Here is a 20,069-nt window from a genome sequence, read left to right as displayed (position 1 = left end):
TTTAAATTTAATGTCGTAATATATAAATTAGAAGATAGAAATCTTTTATGTTTAAAATTTTTTGTTCTGCCTTTGCTTGGGAATCCGAAGTCTAATTCTCATACCAATTTCACATTTTGTGTTTCTAGCTGATAGATGAAAACTGTCAAAGCGTTGTTTTGTTTGGAAGAGTTTGGTTAAGGTCAACTTTTTTTTCTGTTTTGACCATGGTTTTTCTTCTTTCATGTGTTGACTTCTTGACTTTTGTATCAAGTATGCAGGCCCTGAGCCTGGGGACTACTACAGTCAGGTGTCCAGGAAAATTCTGGTCATAGATTGGAGGATCTGAATCGCTCAAAAAACTCTCTAGTCTTCCTGTCATGATATGGACCCCTTGGCAATGAGACCTTCCCCATGACCGTAAGTATTTTGGTTGATAGAACAATTTAGTCTGATGTCTGCTTTGGGTTTGACTCTCGCCCCCAAAACCCGTCCCCATTCCGCATTTCTCCGTCCCCAACTTCAATCGACAGAGATCAGATAAAATGGAAGGTAAAATGATGCGTCTTCTGTGGGGTCCGGGGCGTTGGTGGTCACTACGTGCCATAACCTTCTCCATACCTAACGTTTTGGGTTTATTTACGTTCCCATCACTTATAACCACTTATCGTCCCCACATAAAGTAACAGGGTTGGGGGACAGGAGAAGAGCGAAGATGCTACCAGATGTCACCCCACGCCTCGAGCAACCCCAGAAAAGTCAGTTCAGCTCCCTCTAATCCCCTCTTCCGCCCGGGCCTAACTGCGCGGAGGCTCCCGAAATCACGTGGTCGCCGGGGAACGGGGAAGTGGGAGGCTCAGCCGCCGCCATCTTGCAGGTTCGGAGGCGGAGCGTGCGGGGCGCAGGTCGCGCGTCCGCTTCCCCTCCCCTCGCCCTGCCTCGCTCGGGCTTCTGCGCTCCTCCCCACTTCAGGCTCTTGTGGCCGCTCCCTGAGTGGAGGAGCGGGGAGCCCCGGAGGGCGGGGGGGGTGTGTCGGACGCGTGCTCGCGCTTCCAACCGCCAGCAGCGGCCGCGCGCTCGGCCGGCCCCAGCGGCGGCGCGGGGCCGAGGGGAGGGGGCGGCTCCGGCTGCGGGGGCGGCGCGTGGCGGCCGTGGCTGCAGCTGCGGCGGCGCGCTGGGGCCCCGCGTCCAGGGCGCTCCCCGGTCGGAGCTGCCGCCGTGGCTGCTGCTGCCGGAGCCATGTACCGCAGCGGCGCCCGCTCCTCCGTCTCTTCGCACCGGCCTAAAGAGAGCGGCGGGGGCGGCCCGCGCACCGGCCGCAGCTCCGGCTCCTCCTCAGGCCCGGCTCGCCGCACCTCGCCGCTGCCCTCCAGCTCCTCCTCGTCTCGGAACCCAGCTCGCCGTCCCCGCTCGCCCTCAGGGCACCGCGGCCGCCGGGCCTCGCCGTCCCCGCCGCGGGGTCGCCGTGGCTCCCCGTCCCCGCCCCGCGGCCGCCGGGCCTCGCCGTCCCCGCCGCGGGGTCGTCGCGTTTCCCCCTCCCCGCCGCGGGCGCGTCGCGGCTCCCCGTCGCCGCCGCGGGGCCGACGACTCTTCCCGCCGGGCCCGGCCGGTTTCCGAGGCAGCAGCCGCGGGGAGTCCCGCGCGGACTTCGCCCGGGACGGCCGTGGAGACCATCCAGGCGACAGCGGCAGCCGGGTAATCCCACCCCTCGACCGGGACTCCCTCTATACCCTAGCCCCCTCGCCCGGGCTTCCCGCTTTCAGAAACGCCCGCAGCACAGGCGCCCCAAGGCCTCCAGGCCAGAGTCCCAGGATCGAAGGCCCTCCACCCCCCCTCGGGCTCCCTAGGCGACGTCCGAACCTGGAGGTTCCCCCTCAGCCCTGGGAGCCGCTTTACACAATAACGGACTCGGGACCCAGACGGGCGCCTGGTTCGGGAGGCAGTGCATCATTTCAGGAATAGGCTGTTTGTCTCACTCTGGGGTGAGATGCGGAAAAGTTTGCCAGGGCGAGGGGAATGTCCTCCAAACTGTGTGCCTGGTACTTGTTCAGTAGTCGATGTTTCCCTCAGAGTTGCGTGGTTTGGTATCCCCTTAGACCTGAGCTGCCCCGTGGCAGCTTTTCTTAGAAAAGAAGCTGAAATGTCTTTGTGGCCAGTTAGGGTTGCCTAAACCTCATCAGCGAAGACACCTAGAGTGTAAACTGTTAGCAAATTGGCGCTACTCCGAAATGAACTGCATACCCACAGTCATTAATAAGTACCACCACTTACTGAGTTATGTGGCAGGATTATGCTTCGACCTTCATTTACACATTCCCTTTGAACACTCACAACCCTTTGAGGCGAGGAAGTTAAAATTTTGCCTTATTGAATAGCTGAGGTATCCAGAGAGGTTTGAGCAACTTTAAAAAATGTCATACAACTAAGAAGTGGTGTAGCTGTGATTCAGTCCATGCGTACCCGGTTCCCACCATCCATAATTTTAACAGTTATGTTTCCCTGCTAAAGGAATGGGACATGAGGTTAAGAAGTTCAGTTTAGGAGCACCTGGCTGGGTTTGTAGAGTAGGGCTCTTGATCTCAGGGTCATGAGTTCAAGTCCCACATTGGGTGGAGAGACTACTTTAAAAATAAAATCTTTTTTAAAAAAGATAGAAGGTTAGACATAATATTGACCTCTCACCGTAACTGCCTCTGGCCTGGGACTGGTGTTTTGGAATTTTTTATTTTCAGTTCATCAATTTTTTTTTAAAAAAACCCATGACAAAGTTTCTGTTTTCTCTGCTTGCTCTCTAAGAGTATTGACGTGCTCTAGGTACTCTGGTCTTAGGTGAATTGACTTGTCACTATGTTAAGATTTTCACAGCTGAGCAGCTATAGTCTGAGGAAGCAAGAAGTTCTACAGAGGAAGCAAAGAAAATTGAATACTAGTTCCCACAGCCTCCCTTTTCTTCAATGCTCCAAGCTTTTCTTCTCAAGTCAGTGACATCACCCATTGCTCAGCCAGAAATAGTGATGGTTTCCCTTCTCCCAAGTCTAAGCTGTCAGATTCACTCCATGTGTCAACATGTCAGCTCTGCCTCCAAGATACATCCCCCAAACTGTCCACCTGCCATTAGTCTAAGCCCTATTGCCTTTTGAGTGGATTATTGCCTTAGTTTCCTTTACATTCCATTCTTGTTACCACCTAGTTTATTCTGTACCTAGCAATCAAGATAATTTTTGTTAATCTTCATTTTATACAATTGAGAAGTATTTATTCAACATCTACCATATTAGACACTGTTCTGGGCACTGGGGATACAACAGTGAACGGTCAAAAACCCCTGCCCTTACAGAGCTTATATTCTACCAGGGGGAGTCAGGCAATAAGAGAAGTAAAATATTGTGGCATATTAAATGGGATTAAGTACTAACTAAAAACAAAAACAGAAAGGAATTCATCATTTTTAATAGGGTAGCCAAGGAAGGCTTGGGAAGGTGACTTCAATAAAGACTTGAATGAGATGAGAGTAGGAGCAATGCAAGCATCTGGAGGAAGAATGTAGTCAGATCATATCACTCTAATGCTTGAACTCCTTCTGTGGTTTATTACTACACTAAGAACAAAATCCAAATTTCCTGTCTTCTGTCACTTTGCTACAGTCACACTGGCTGTCTTTCTGTTACTCAGAACATGCTAAGCTCATTCCACAGCTTGTTCTTTTTGCCAGAAACATACTTCCATCTGTTTGCAAGGCTGACATCTCATCAGTCAAGGGTCAGGTTAAATAATATCACCTCAGAAAAAGCCATCTTTAACCATCCTATCTGAAGTAGTTCCTTTTCTCTAATCTCTTTCATATCACTTTTTTTTTTTTTTTTTTTTTTTGGGACAGAGACAGAGCATGAACAGGGGAGGGGCAGAGAGAGAGGGAGACACAGAATCTGAAACAGGCTCCAGGCTCCGAACCATCAGCCCAGAGCCTGACGCGGGGCTCGAACTCACAGACCGCGAGATCGTGACCTGGCTGAAGTCGGACGCTTAACTGACTGCGCCACCCAGGCGCCCCCATATTATCACTTTTTAATGACTATAGCACTTACTGCTATCAGAAGTACTTTAAAAAACACACAAAACCTGTTATTTGCTTACTTCACCAGAAATGTATAGATTCTGAGAACAGACTCGATTTACTCTTTTAGTCCCATGCCCAGTACTAGTAAATGAAAGAATGAGAGGTCTCTGATTGGGAGGCTTGGAAGTGTGGTCTTTCATCTAAGAAAATGATAATTTTTTAAAATATGCTTAATTTTTGGATAGTATCTTACCATAGTCATTTCTCTCCTTTTTGGGTGACAATTTTATGACCTCCGAGGAGTACATTTTTGGGTATAGGGATGTCTTGATCCTATAGAATATTACATTATCTTTTACTTTTGTAGAGACGCTCTCCTGGTCTGCGTTCTGACTCTTCTTTGGAACAGAGCTTAAGAATCACTGTTGGCAATGACCATTTCTGTGTTGGCATACCAGAACGGCGGCGGCTTAGTGATCGACTGGGGTCACCAGTGGATAATCTGGAGGACGTGGACAGGTAGGCTTCATTTGGGGTAGGGCACACTATAATAGTGCTTGAAGCTAGAAAAGTTGCTTTTTTCTGAATAATGTATTTGAAAGAGTGGTGCCAGCACTGAAGTTACACCCTGTGTCCAGTACAAAGTATAGCATTGGAAAAGGCTTTCTAAGTGGGAAGAGTGTATTGACATAGACTCTGTTGCTGAAAGAATTACATAGAAGAAAAGACTTTAATTTAGAATGTCATCCTGGTCCATCTAGAAAGGGGAAGGCTGAGGGGACATAGACAGGACATAAACGTAAACAATTGAGATGGTAAGGATTCTAAAATACTGGAACTAGGATCCTTTCTACAAAAGAAAGTTCTGGACAAAATAGGAAATCTTTTTTAAATGGCGTTTTCACTTTGGTCAGGCTGAAATATAGATTCAGAAAGGTTTTAGATAAATTCATATCTAACATGTATCTAAATTCAGTATAAAGTATATTAAGCGTTAGTAGAAAAGTTAAAGCTCGGGGCGCCTGGGTGGCGCAGTCGGTTGGGCGTCCGACTTCAGCCAGGTCACGATCTCACGGTCCGTGAGTTCGAGCCCCGCGTCAGGCTCTGGGCTGATGGCTCAGAGCCTGGAGCCTGTTTCCGATTCTGTGTCTCCCTCTCTCTGCCCCTCCCCCGTTCATGCTCTGTCTCTCTCTGTCCCAAAAATAAATAAACGTTGAAAAAAAATTTTTTTTAAAAAAAAAAGAAAAGTTAAAGCTCTTTAAAAATGTTTAATTTCAGTTTTTACAACTATTGAATGCTGAGAGCAGACAAATACACTCCACAGAGTATTAAATGTAGATCTTAGGTATTAGGAACCTCACCACGTGGGAAGTTAACTAATCACCTTAGGTGTTTTTCACCTCACAAAAGTAAATAAATAAGAATGGGAGTACAGGGAAAGTGCTTTCTGAGAGCTGGGAACCATGTCTGTTGTGGTATCTGCCCAGCATATTGGGAGTTTTCACAAATGATTAGCAGTAGCAACAAGTCAATGTAATATTCTTTCAAACTGAGACTGTCCATGTAGTGGTACACTGAGCATAGGCAGACAGGTGGGGGACAGCTGGGCAGGAAGTCTGAAGACCAGTGTTACTCTTTGGTGATATTTACTTCAAAGCTCCAGTGGCAATTTGATGTGGCAGACCAAGGCAGGAGAGTTCTGTGTCATATGACAGAAATTTCTGGGGCACCTGGGTGGCTCAGTAGGTTAAGCATCCGACTTGGGCTCAGGTCGTGATTTTGTGATTCACGAGTTTGAGTCCCCCGTCTGGCTCTGTGCTGACAGCTCAGAGCCTGGAGCCTGCTTCAGATTCTGTCTCCTCTCTCTATGCCCCTCCCCCACTCATGCTCTATCTCTCTCTCAAAAAAAACTAAAAACATTAAAAAATATATTAAAAAAAAGAAACTTCTGAACATAGGGCTTTAAGTTATGTGACTATATCCCTTAATTTAGGCAAAAGCCCTTGCCCTTCTGGCTACTTCTATTTTGGGAAATGATTGAGTAGGTAGTGCCAGGTGTGACTCTCTTCCTTCCTTGTTAAGGTTTTGAGATAACTATAGCATTTCCTCTTGTCACCTCCCCTTTCTATAAGCTTCGTTATGCACTTGTGCTTCAGATAGTGAATTGTCCGTTTTTAAGTTGTAAAAATTAAAAATTGCCTTTTAGGGAGTTTGGGATAGTAATTGTCTTCCCAGAATCATGTGTTTCAGAGAGACAAGTCTGTTTTAGAGAAAATGAGACTAAGGTTCTAAAAGGAGCTATCGGGGGCACCTCAGTTGGTAGAGCATGCAACTCTTGATCTTGGGGTCGTGAGTTCAAGCCCCACATTGGGCATAGAGATTACTTAAGGAAAAAAATAATAATAAAAGGAGGTAGCAACCCATTCTTTATATTGTTTTGTCCCCTGTATTTTTTCTCTATATGGTTTGTGTGGATAATTACTGTCCAGTAATACCAGGCCATAGGACCACTGGCGTTCTCATGATGTCTCCTGACAGTGTATCCAGTTTAGCTAATGAAACAGGCCATTTCCATCCTTTGTATGTAGGTGCTTTACATTTTTTTCCTGGCGATACGTGGTTAGCTAAGTCACTAGGGCATGCCACTTTTATTCCCAGGGACTCTCGTTCCTGGGGGTGTTAAGTTCGAACCCCAGGTTGTGGGTGTAGAGATTACTTAAAATTTTTAAAAATAAACTTTTCCTGGGACCCTGATAATCTTTCTCTTCCCTTATTTTTTTTTTTTTGTAAAGTTTATTTATTTTGAGAGAGAGAGAGCACGTGCTCTAATTTAAGCTTCTAAAGACTTGTGGATGTGAGTTCAGTTTACCCTGTTAACAAAGTAGTCTGCACATTCCATTCACAAAATTCTTAACTCTTCCTTGCCCTGACTTAGGTTGAAAGAGCAGAATTTTTTCTTCCTGATTTGCCTTAGGGAAAAGACAGAAGCAAAGAGCTTTCTTCAGGCATTTTAGGGAATCAGCAGAAGAATGGGAAGTTTGGACTCTACAGGGTCTTTTTTCTTCTTCTTTTTCTTAATCATATACATTTTTTAACAGCTTTATTGAGCCATAATTCACATACCGTAAAATTCACCCATTTAAAGTGTATGGTTCAGGGGTGCCTGGATGGCTCAGTCTGTTAAGCACCCAACTGTTGATCTCAGCTCAGGTCTTGAGCTCAGGGTTGTGAGTTTAGGCCCTGCACTGGGCTCCATGCTGGGCATGGAACCTATTTAAAGAAAAAAAAAATGTGTGCAGTTCAGTGACTTTTAGTCACTGAGTTCACAGAGTTGTGCATCCACTACTATGATTAATTTTGGAAAAGTTTTATTACCTGCACTCTTAGCTATTAGTTACCACCCCCCCCCCCACATGCGATAGCTTATCGCTAATCTGTTTTCTGTCTAGATTTGCCTGTTCTGGACATTTCATATAAATAGAATCATACAATATATGGTCCTTTGTGACTAGCCTCTGTCACTTAGCATAATGTTTTCAAGATTCATTCATGTTGTAGCATATAATAGTACTTCATTTCTTTTTGTTACCAATAATATGTCATTGTATGTGTTTTGTTTATCCATTCATCAGAGATGATTGGATGGATAAATTTGGGTTGTTTCCACTATTTGGCTATTGTGAATAATGCTGCTGTGAACATTGGTATACAAAGTTTTATGTGGGTATATGTTATATGTTTTTTTACTTGTTTAATGCAATTCATAAATACAAAAGTACAGAGAGGGAGATCCCATCTACTTGCTAGATGAGATGCTGACCAATGCATGAGTAGCTTAAAAAAAAAAAAAAAAAGTAGAATAATACAGTGAACCCCCATGTACCCATCCAGCAATCCAACAATCAATTACTTATTTATTTATTTTTAAAGTTTATTTATTCATTTTTGAGTGAGAGAGAAAGTGAGAATCCCAGGCAGGCTATGCACTGTCAGTAGAGAGCCTGATGAGGGGCTCGAACTCACAAACCATGAGATCATGACCTGAGCCAAAGTCGGATGCTTAACTGGCTGAGCCACCTAGGCACCCTGTCAGTTTTTAAAATAGATAGACCTTATACACTATTTAAAACCTTAGAAAAGAGTGGGACTTAACTAAAACTTTCAGAGAGAGTCTGTCCCTGGACTATTCTAAGCTACAGAGGATGGGACCCTTTTTAGGGCTCACTTTTACCGTAGCCAGTTCTTTCTCTTATCCTTTGGGAGACCTGGGGAAGGAAGACATGAGCTTCTAATAAGCATCTTGATTTCTGCCTGTATAGAAATCAATGATTTCTGTATTGCATGATATATATGCATGATATACATATGATAGTTTATTCTTTTAACTGTTAACATACCTTTTTTCATTGTGTTGTTTTTGCCTTCTTTTGCTGAAGGTTACAAGTCTGGATTGATACTGTCTGGGAGTCATCTCATTATTTCTAGCTTCTTTATATTTAGTGCTAGATTAGATCTTGAGCTAGTATGCCATTTGGTGGTGATATGTAATAGTTCTAGTGGGGAGCTGAACATGGAAGTATGGATGAATTTGCCACTCCCCATGGAGCCTGTGTTTTTTCCTCTACACTAATACAGTCAGAGACTTTTTTATGGTAGATGGTGTTGTAGTAATAGAGTGGCTCATGGACATTTCCTCCCTGGAAATAGGCGTGTTCATGGCTGACAAACCTATAGAGTAAAATATATTACTCTAGTTATGTTTGATTTCAGAGATCATCCTTGGTTCATTCCCATTTTTTCCTATTTTATTTATTTCCTACTATATCGAGACCTCAAAATTCCCCAGATTCTTGGGGAGGAGGTGGGTAACAGGAACCTGGATTCTCATGGGTGGCATTCTTTTAGAGGAAGTGATAAAGTTTATCTATGATAGTCTTTCGTAAAATTATTTATAGCTGTTACCCAGGTCTACAACTTTGAACAAAGTTCTAGAAAAGGCAACTCTTTGATGTTCTGCTCAGTCCCAGAGAAAGCAACTAAAAAAAAAACAAAATCAAAGAAAAGTTATTTCTCAGAAACTCTACAAAACACAAAAGTACATACTAGAAACTAGAAAACACCAATGTGAGTGGAGTGTGAATGACACATAAATTTTTTAAAAATGTTTATTTTTGAGAGCACACATGCAAGCAGGAGTTGGCGGGGGGTGGATGGTGAGAGAAAGCAAGACAGAGAATCCCAAGCAGGCTCTGCACTGTCAGCACAGTGCCCAATGCAGGGCTTGAGCTCATGAACTGTGAGACCATGACCTGAGCCGAAATCAAGAGTTGGATGCTTAACCAACTGAGCCACCCAGGTGCCATGACATGTAAATGTTTCATTCAGATTACTTAAAAGTTAGAGTGCTGGAGGATCTTTATTTCTATCTATGATTGAATCAGAAATTTTCTTTTTTGGACAGTAGAAACTCTGTGACCATAGTACCCAAAAAGATTAGGACTATTTTGTGTGATAAAGAGCTCTGAGGGCGCCTGGGTGGCGCAGTCGGTTAAGCGTCCGACTTCAGCCAGGTCACGATCTCGCGGTCCGTGAGTTCGAGCCCCGCGTCAGGCTCTGGGCTGATGGCTCGGAGCCTGTTTCCGATTCTGCGTCTCCCTCTCTCTCTGCCCCTCCCCCGTTCATGCTCTGTCTCTCTCTGTCCCAAAAATAAATAAAAAACGTTGAAAAAAAAAAAATTTAAAAAAAAAAAAAAAAAAAAAAGAGCTCTGAGCTGAAAGGACAGGTGTCCCATCCTATATTTTTATCTTTGTGCCACAAAGGTCCAAGACCATTTTATTTCTTTTTTTTTAAAGACCATTTTATTTCTATGAAAATAAAAATATATAGTGAGCCAAATCATTCCATACTCTTTCATAGACCCAGGATGAGCAGAGTGCTTGTGGATATCCAAGCAAAGTAGAAAAGAGAGAACAAAACAGGCTGTAAATGGATTTTATGGTTTTTAATATGTGACCTAGCAAAACAGAGCATTGGAGAATCTTCTAAAACTTGTGAGAAAATCGTGCCAATTAGGTAGCTCAGTAGTTAAAAAAAAAAAATCTTCCCCACAGTGAAATACTTCTTTTCCAAATGGTATATTATACAGAACTTTACATTACAAACAGTAAAAGTTGGGGCCAGTATGATTTCAGTGAGGTGGAAGGCCCAGAGCCATGCAGGCTCTGCTTTCTTAGCATGTCCTTCCTTTAGGCATCTCCTAAGCACTCTTAAGAGTCTCTGTAGAACACAGCTTGAAAATTATTGACCTGGCCTGATATTTCTCACATTTCATTTATGGATTAATTTTTTTGAGAGGGGGTTGCAGAGGGAGAGGAAGAGAGAGAATCTTAAGCAGGCACCCCACCCAGCACCAGAGCCAGTGCAGGGCTTGATCTCACGAACCGTGAGATCATGACCTGAGCCAAAATCAAGAGTTGGATGCTTAACTGACCTAGCCACCCAGCCAGGTGCTCCCATCTCTCACATTTAAAAGTGCATACAAATCATCTGAAGCTCTTGTTAAAATAATGCAGTTTCTGAATCAGTAGGCCTGGATGGAGCTTGAGATCCACATTTCTAAAAAGTTCCTAGGTAATACTCATGCTGCTAATTGAGACCACACTTTTGATAGCAAAGAGCTAGAATTTAAACTAGCGTGGAATTGTGTAACCCACACTTTTTGTAGTCTGGTAGCGATGTTTTCACATCTCCCAGACCCTCTTGTGATATTCTGCATCCCCAAAGTCTAGTCAAAGAGATTAGCTTAAAAGTTCTGTCTAGATAGATAGTAATAGTTCCCTTTGGTTAGAGATTGAAGCTGCTTGTGCCCAGGGGAAAGGGAGAAGAAATGTTCCATAGATTTGTTCTTGGATTTCATGATTTTTGTCTTTTGTCCTAAGCAATCTGTAGCCCCCTTGCTGAATGTCAGCCTCTTAGAGGCTTATTTGCTCTTGCTCTTTCCAAGTCCATTGTATTCACTGATGCTTGTCTCTTTCCTCAGGGATGACCTGACTGATGATTCAGTCTTCACTCGAAGTTCCCAGTGCTCTCGAGGTCTTGAACGATATATTTCTCGGGAGGAGGGACCTCTCAGTCCCTTCTTGGGACAACTTGATGAGGACTACCGGACAAGAGAAACTTTCTTGCATCGTTCTGATTATAGTCCCCATATCAGTTGTCATGATGAGCTGTTGCGGGGAACAGAGCGGAATAGAGATAAACTCAAAGGCTCCTACTCTGTACGACCTGAGGAAAGGAGCCGGGAGGCCAAACGGCCCCGTTATGATGACACAGAGAAGATACATGGCATGGGCAGTGATCACTCAGGTTTTTCATCAGGGACCCGCAACTATCGACAGCGTAGACGAAGCCCAAGCCCTAGGTTTCTAGATCCTGAGTTTCGAGAGCTGGACCTTGCCAGGCGAAAACGAGAAGAAGAGGAAGAACGAAGTAGGAGCTTGAGTCAGGAGCTAGTGGGAGTTGATGGTGGTGACACTAGCTGTTCTATTCCTGGACTATCAGGTGTCCTAACAACATCAGAGCCAGGGTATTCTTTACATCGCCCTGAGGAAGTATCCGCTATGCCCAAGAAGTCAATTCTGAAGAAACGGATTGAGGTGGACATGGAGCCTTCCATTCAGGTCTCTGCTGCATTTCTTCTAGAATCTCTTGCTAGTCCCTCTAATATCTTAAAACTCGGTTACTTTCCTGAGGGTTGTGTCCCTAATGGTATCTTTGTAATATAGTATCTTCCAAGATTCTCCAGAGTAAACTGTAGGCCTCATAATGCATCAGTGGAGGGCTTCTATTGTCATATATTAGGCTAAGTAAACATTTTGGAGAGTATTTATTGAAAGTTTTTTTCTCTAAATTGGATAGCCCTCAAGGAATCTTTGAATATGGGTTTCTTGGAAGTGAAGCTTGAAGGGCAAAGAGAGTAGACGATCTGAATTTTCCTCATTTCTCTTTAGAGAAAAGATTTATGAGTAGACACTAGGCACTAGACCAGAAACCAGGTGATTCTGATTCTGATTCCACTGCTACTACTTGCTGTATGATTTTTAGACAAGTTACTGGGCCCTGATGTTTTTTCCTCATCTTTGAAAAGGTGGTCAAGCATGAACGCTAGTTTTTAGCTATTCTCCTAGGAGCTAAAAGTTTCTGAAGAAGTACCTAAGGGCATGTAAGGAAGCAAGGGGAGGTTGATCAGTTAGGTTTCAGAGTTTCCTAATCTCACTTCAAAGTGGCTCCACTTTTATATGTTTCCCCCCCTCCCCTTTGAGGGACCCATAGAAAAGAAACAAGCTAGAGTATATCTCTAAAATCCTTTTGAATTCGTATTGCTTGGTAAGGAGTACAAGAAATGGGCAAAAGTAAAGATTCATGCCAATCTACTTTATTTCCTGTTCCCCCTTGCTACAGCAGAAGCATCTGGATAGACGGAGACCCAAATCTTGAACCTGCCTAAGGATACTGTACCTCCCTTTCATTCATACTTAGCATCCCCCTATTTATTCAAGAAGAACCAACTATTTAAGTATTTGTCTCAATTACTAGTTTTCTGAGATTCTACATAGAGGCTAAATCAGTTGTGTCTGTCTTTACAGCTTGAGAGTTTTTCCAGCAATACCAGCCCCAGCCAGGATCACCCTGTCTACTCTGGTCACCCATCTCTTCCACTAAGTGGTGCTATTGCTGCTTTTGCCTCAGAGATTGAAAACAAGGGGACTATGGTAGAGACTACCTTGAAAGAACCTCAGGGCAACCTCTATCAATGGGGTCCCCTCCCTGGGATGCCCAAAGACAACAGTCCTCTCACAGAGAAGTTTGGAAGTTTTCTGTGCCACAAGGAAAAATTGAATATGAAGCCTGAGGGGCCTGAACGACACACAGACTTCTTGCTGCCCCATGAGAGAGCTAGCCAGGATGGCAGTGGTTTTTCCCGCATTTTGAGCATGTTGGCAGATTCTACCAGTACACAGGAAAAAAGGCGCCGTAGTTTCCCTGACATTGAGGATGAGGAGAAATTTCTCTATGGGGACGAAGAAGAGGATTTAAAGGCAGAATCTCCACCAAAGCCCCTTGGGAGCTCTGAGAATGAAGTCATGAGACAGAAGGCAAGCTCCCTGCCCTCTTCAGCTCCAGCTGTAAAACTAGAATCAATAGAAGACACCAATCCAGAATATGCCAAGATTCATGACTTGCTCAAGACCATAGGGCTGGATATTGGGGTAGCCGAGATTAGTAAACTGGCCGCACGCACTCAGGAACGACTTCATGGCAAGAAACCATCACGTTCCTCTGCTGACCGCCGTCCATCAGTTGACCGGCACTTTTCAGCAGAACGCTGTTCCTCAGTTGACCACCATTTCTCATCTGATCGGCATTCCTCAGAGCCTCACAGACTGGAGAGCAGAGAGGCACACCATAGCAATACCCACTCCCCAGAGGTGTCCCATCCACATCCAGTCTCCCCTGTAGACCCTTACCTGCTCACAAAAAACAGCCCCCCATTCCTAAAGTCTGACCATTCAGTGGGTCATATTGCAGGACCAGAGGTGGTTGGCAGTGGGTTTCAGTCATCTGTGGCAGTCAGATGCATGTTACCATCAGCCCCATCTGCCCCAATTAGACTTCCACATCCTGCTTCTTTATCACAGTTTCATATGCCAAGGGCCTCTCAGTTTGCTGCAGCTCGGATACCTCCTAACTATCAGGGACCTGCCATTCCCCCTGCTTCCTTTGATGCCTATAGGCACTACATGGCATATGCAGCCTCCAGGTGGCCCATGTACCCTGCCTCTCAACCATCAAACCACTCTCTACCTGAACCACACAGGGTAATGCCAGTTACCAAACAGCCTACTCGTAGCCGTCCCAATCTCCGTGTGATCCCCACTGTGACTCCTGATGAGCCCAAGCAGGAGGAGTCAGTGCTAGGCTCAATTCCTACTGCTCAAGTGCCTGTCCAGGTGTCCATCCCATCACTCATAAGATATAATCCGGAGAAGATCTCTGATGAGAAGAACCGTGCTTCCCAGAAGCAGAAGGTGAATATTAGCTTTGGGCATCCTGTGCCTGAGTCTTCTATTTTAACATAAATTGGTATTTGCCTTTCAGAGGATGTAAGGCCCTTTTAAGTTTTTGGAGGCTGCTGTCCTCACTCTAAGTAATGTATATACTCCCTCTGTTTTTCTCACATTTTCTTATTAGGACTAAACTAAATTCTAGCCCTAGGTCCCACTGTGATTTCTTGACTTTTTTAAGTTTATTTCTCTATCAGAATTATTGGCCTTAGAATACTATGGGTAGGAGTTGAGAGCCTTGAAGTTTTCAATATGACCTCGTCAGGGTGTGAGGAACCAAAATTGGATTGGGTGAAGGACGATCGGTAAATGTGTTTTCATCTTAGTGAATTTTGGATCCATTTCCTGTAGTGATTATGTGGGTTAAAAGCTAATACCTGGTTGTTGCTTGGTAATTAAAAAATCAGCTTTGCTTTTTCTGGTTTGTTTTAGAGTCCAAGAATACAACATATTTTTTGACACTTAAAAAAACAGTAGTTTTTATACTACAAAGTTCATTGGGTTCTCAGGTATAGGAAGGGAACTGGCTGGGGTAATGATGTAATAATTCTACATATTTTAAAACAGCAGGTAAAAATTAGGGATGAGGAATACAGAATAGCAGAATTTCAAATGGAAAAATTAATGTGTATTCTTAACGTAAAGGTCCTTAGTAACTAATGACTCACTTTGTTTAGGAGCGTAAAAATGTAATATATTAAATTTGGTTTGCTAATAAAGTAATTAAAACCTAAAGAAAAAGAAGGAAAGGAAAAATTAGAGGGTCAATTTTTTTCCAGTTTAAAAGAAATTTAGCTGATTCTTGAGAAAACAAAAATCACCTCTTAATTTTTTATTGCATTTAGATACTCTGAGCTTCAGTCTTTTGTTCTGTTGAAGTCTTTTGGAAAAGAGGAGGGAAAGGTTCAATATAGACAAAACCTGAGACTGTACAGACACTGTTTGGAGATTGAGTGCTTTCCTTTTACTTCCCCTTCAAGAACCTAGCACTTAAGTCAGGGCTGATAATATACAGGTTTTCCACACTAGTCCATTATATACAAACTATATTTGTTTTTTCCATCAACTAGTAGTAATACAGTTGAAATGTGTGCTTTAGGCTATATATACATGGATTTTATCTATCTATCTAATATACCTGGATTTTAAATCTTCTTACTGTATGACCTTGGATATGTTACTTTATCTTTCACAACCTCAGTTTTCTTACTGTAAAACAAGGATAATGTCATGAGGATTAAATAAATTGATGTATGTAATGCAACTAACACAATGTGTCACCTGTAACACTCATTAGTTCACTTCTTGATGGTTCCCTTTGAGCTCAGAACCACTAATAGTTGCTGTCAGTGCCTTTAGGTTAACATTAATAGTACAGTGCTTCCTGCATAAAAATAATGCTTTCTGGGCAATGTAGTTCTGAAAAGGATAATTCTACTCTGGTATTTGGATCAGAATGAAATACCAACTTTGCTATAAAGTCAGAACTTCTCTGTGTAGACATTTGGGTCCTTGGATTCAGGTATCATCTGGCAGGAGGACTTACAGAAGAGAGTAGTAGAAAAAGGAGAATGATGGAGGCTGAAGGACACTATTATGTACTTTGCAGGTTATTGAAGAGAGGGAAAAGCTAAAGAGTGACCGGGAAGCTCGCCAAAAAAAGATGTACTACCTCAGGACTGAATTGGAGCGGCTTCATAAACAACAAGGTATCAGACATTCCTGTGCATAAGTGCCTTTTTGCAGTAACTTGAGTAGGAGACCCAAATGGAGAACTGTGGGGACTCTCAGATAAGTTCAGTGATCTGAAGCCTCACTTTTTAAAAAATTTGGCTTAATTAGACTCATAAAAAGTTGCAGTAATAGTTGAAAAATTCTCAGATATTCTCCATGATTATGAGCATTTTATCATATTTTCTATATCCTTTTTTTCCTCTCAATCTGTGTATGTGTGTGATTTTTCCTGAATTCTTTAAGTTTTATATATGATACTCCTTTAACTCCTAAATACTTCATTGTGTATCTCCTAACAATAAAGCATTCATTTGTATAACCATAGTACACTTACCAAAATTAGGAAATTAACCGTAGTGTACTACTAGTCTACTGATCTTATTTATATTTCACTAGCTGTCCTAATAATGCCCTAAAGCAAAAGAAAATGGAAAATTATACGTTGCATTCAGTTGTCATTTCTTTCACTCTTTTTTTTTTTTTTTCTATAACATTTCCTGGATCTATAGTTCATGACATTGACATTGTAGAAAAGAAGTCACATATTTATAGAATGTCCTTTAATTTTGGTTTGTCTGATGTTTCCTTATGATTAAATTTAGGTTATGCATTTTTGACAAGAGCATCACAGAGGTGATGCTGAGTTTGTATCATTATTAGTTTGTCCCATTACTGGTGGTATCAACTTTGATCACTTGGTTAAGATGGTGTCTTCAGGAATTTCTTTGCTGCAAAGTTATTATTTTACCCTTTATAATTAGTAACTTATAGGAGAGATACTTCTAGACTGTGTAAATGTTTAGTCAGTCCTCAAATTTCCTCTCACTAGTTGAGCATTCATTGGTGATTCTTGCCTAAATCATTTGTTATGATGGTTGTTAAATAGTGATTTTCTCTCATTATTCCTTCTACCTTTATTAGTTGGCTTTCTACTAGGATGAAGAGCTTCCTACCCATCCCTCCTCTCCCATCTCTTGGTCATTTATATTGGTGTGAAGTCATGGATTCTTCATTTAACAAGTTATAATTATATATTGTCATTTATTTTCATGCCAAAATTGCCCCAGATTTGGCCAGTGGGAGCCCTTAAAGGGTCTCCTGTGTCCTTTGATATGTCTCCATCATTTTTTAAGTACTTCCTTATTTTTTGCACAAAAAGATGTTCCATGATGCCTCTTGATTCCATCTCTTCATCTGTGCCTTTAGGAATTCACATGCACACTGAGGAAAGAACATAATAAGGCTTCTAAATATTACAGCTTGATGACAGCTTGGAATAATAGAGAGTGAGAGAAGATACACTTTCTTCTGTTTGGATTTGGACTGTTTATGGATAAGAAATTTAGTTATTAATCCTGTGAAGATTATTTCATGAGGACCTTCTGTTTGGAATAGGAGATAACATTAGGTGAACCTGAGGCAAAACCTAACACTCAGTGTAGGTACTGGTAAAGGGTCCTTAAATAAAGTCAAATATGTAACTGAATTCTTTTCGCCCTCTGAATAATTCCTTGGTTCTCTGAAGAAGACCGTCACTGGATTCATAGTTAACAACATAAAGACAAATGCACATAAACTTATATATACCATTTTGGGGATTCATGGATCTCCTGAAGCCTGCTTGTAGATCCTTACCTAATAACTCCTACATAAGAGATAATGTAATCACTCATCCTTTACCTCCATAGAAGCTTCACCTAAACTAGCCCATGTGATAGGAGAGTCTTTCTTGCCTTTATAAAGGAAAGTTGTAAGGGAAAAGATTTTCTGACCATAGACTCTTGGGAGATTACTACTTGTGACAGAAAAATGACCTGTCTTACTTTCCTTGTGTTTCTTTCTTTTGACATTCGTCTGCTCAGGAGAAATGCTGCGCAAGAAACGAAGGGAGAAGGATGGCCACAAAGACCCACTCCTGGTGGAGGTGAGTCGGCTTCAGGATAACATCATGAAGGACATTGCAGAACTTCGACAAGAAGCAGAAGAGGCAGAAAAGAAGCAGTCTGAACTGGACAAAGTGGCTCAGATCTTGGGAATAAACATTTTGGATAAATCCCAAAAGTCTTCAAATGACAGTAAAGAGACTACAGAGAAGGCTGGGAAAGCAGAAAAATCTAAGAGCCCAGAAAAAGTGTCATCAACCTCAAGCTCCTCTTCAAATAGCAAGGTAACAATTCAACTTTTCCATTTCTTTAAAAAAATTTTTTTTTTAATTTTAAGTAGGCTCCATGCCCGGTGTGGGGCTCAGTCTCATAACAATGAGATCAAGAGTTGCATGATCTACTGACTGAGCCAGCCAGGTGCCCCTTTCTGTTTCTGTTATATCTTTTATTTCCATGGGCTCCTAAAGAACCCTTCTAACCATTTTCTTAGATTCCTTTTCCAACCTGTTCTTACTCTTGTTGAAGTTATTTTTGTAAAGCATAGGTCAGACAACGGGACTCTACTTCAGAATTTTAGCAGTTCTCATTGCCCACAGAATAGAATCCCAAATCCTCAGCATTCAGGGCCCCCCATGTTCTTGCTCTAGCCTTTATTGCTTAACCCACTCCAGCCTGGCTTCTAATCTTCTTGTAACTTATGTATACCATTTTGTGGGTTCATGGTTAGCAACAGGGTCACCACCATGCTGCATAGCCAGTGAATACATTTTAGTTCTCAAAGCAGTATTTAATACAGGGAAGCACTCTCTCTAAAAATGCTTTCTTCCCTTGGCTTCTGTCACATTTCTTTTCTTCCTAGTATGCTGGCTGCTGCTGCTGCTTAGTCTCCTTTGCTGCCTATTGTGTTTTGCCTGATATTTAAATATTTTAGTTCTTCAGGAATCAGTCATAGCCCAGTTCTCCAGAATTCTGCTTTTTCCCTAGGTCATTTCATCCAGGTCTATGCTGAAATACCATGCTGACAACTTCTAGTTTTATATTCTAACTCAAAGGAGTCTGGTGAGATCCAAACCTGAAGTCCAGTGGTTTACTCACCATTTCTACTTCATTGTCTCATAGACACTTCAAAGTCAACATACCCTAAACTAAACTAAACAAACTAATGATGTGCTCAACCTCCCTCTTTTCTGCCTTCATTGTTAACCCATCTCAAGGGCCCCAGTGTCCAAGAGTTTTCATGCCAACAACCTGAAAAGCTTTTTAAGTGCTGCTTTTCCTTAACTGCTCCATACAAAATCAATGCCAGATTCTTTCAGTTCTCCCTGCAAAGTAAATCTCAGTTTCATCCATCTCACCATCTTTGTTTCCATCCAAGTTCAAGCCACCTTCAATTTTTGCTTATATGGCTATACTCTTAATCCTTTCTCCAAGTATAAGCCAGTGATTGTAATACTCCCTTACCTACCTCTTCAGCCTTATTTCATGCTTCTTTTTCCCCTTGCTCATTATAATTTCATACTGGCTGGGGCACCTGTGTGGCTCATTTGGTTGAGTGTCTGACTCTTGGTTTTAGATCAGGGCATGATCCTAGGGTTGTGGGATAGAGCCCTGTATTAGACCCCATGCTGACAGCACAGAGCCTGCTTGGGATTCTCTCTCTCTGCCCTTTCCCTGCTCACATGCACGCTCTCTCAAAATAAATAAACTTTTGGGGCACCTGGATGGCTCAGTCGGTTAAGCGGCTGTATCTTGGTTTCAGCTCAGGTCATGATCTCATGGTTTGTGAGTTTGAGCCATGCATCAGGCTCCATACTGACAGGGCAGAGCCTGCTTGGGATTCTCTGTCTCCCTCCCTCTCTCTCTCTCTCTCTCTCTGCCCCTTCCCTGTGTGCACACTCATGTTCTCTCTCGAAATAAAATAAATAAACTTTTAAAAATTAGTTTATTGTTTAAAATGTTTAATCATTTTGAGAGCAAGAGAGAGTGAGCAAGGGAGGGGCAGAGAGGAGGAGACAGAGCGTGAGCAGGGGAGGGGCAGAAGGAAAGGGAGATACAGAATCTGAAGTAGGCTCCAGGCTCTAAGCTGTCAAGACAGAGCCTGACACAGGGCTTGAACCCATGAACCATGAAATCATGACCTGAGCCGAAATCGGACGTTTAACCAAGTGAGCCACCCAGGTGCCTCACCCCACCCCTTCTTTAATATATTAAATATGTAGTGAGCTCTCTCATAATGTATTATGGTTACCGTATAAGATTTATTTCATTCTATCTTATTTAAAACTTAATTAA

General features: G+C 42.7%; 1 protein-coding gene across 4 annotated transcripts in view; it reads left to right on the top strand.

The window, feature by feature from the left end:
• The first annotated feature begins 958 nt into the window (after positions 1 to 958).
• ZNF318 (zinc finger protein 318) overlaps positions 959 to 20,069 on the top strand; it is a 46,889-nt gene continuing 27,778 nt past the window's right edge. For 2 of the 4 annotated variants that reach the window (XM_058734035.1, XM_058734036.1), the window contains exons 1-6: positions 959 to 1,674; positions 4,404 to 4,555; positions 11,076 to 11,715; positions 12,682 to 14,124; positions 15,770 to 15,869; positions 17,757 to 18,061. In XM_058734035.1, the coding sequence (XP_058590018.1) occupies positions 1,219 to 1,674; positions 4,404 to 4,555; positions 11,076 to 11,715; positions 12,682 to 14,124; positions 15,770 to 15,869; positions 17,757 to 18,061 (3,096 nt within the window). In that variant the 5' untranslated portion in view covers positions 959 to 1,218. The remainder of the gene's footprint in view (positions 1,675 to 4,403; positions 4,556 to 11,075; positions 11,716 to 12,681; positions 14,125 to 15,769; positions 15,870 to 17,756; positions 18,062 to 20,069) is intronic. The other 2 variants (XM_058734034.1, XM_058734033.1) reach the window with 2 other exon arrangements.

The sequence above is a fragment of the Neofelis nebulosa genome, chromosome 6 (assembly GCF_028018385.1).
Source record: "Neofelis nebulosa isolate mNeoNeb1 chromosome 6, mNeoNeb1.pri, whole genome shotgun sequence".
Taxonomy (NCBI): domain Eukaryota; kingdom Metazoa; phylum Chordata; class Mammalia; order Carnivora; family Felidae; genus Neofelis; species Neofelis nebulosa.
The sequence above is the reverse complement of the archived record's forward strand: the minus strand, read 5'-3'. Positions and strand labels throughout refer to the sequence as shown.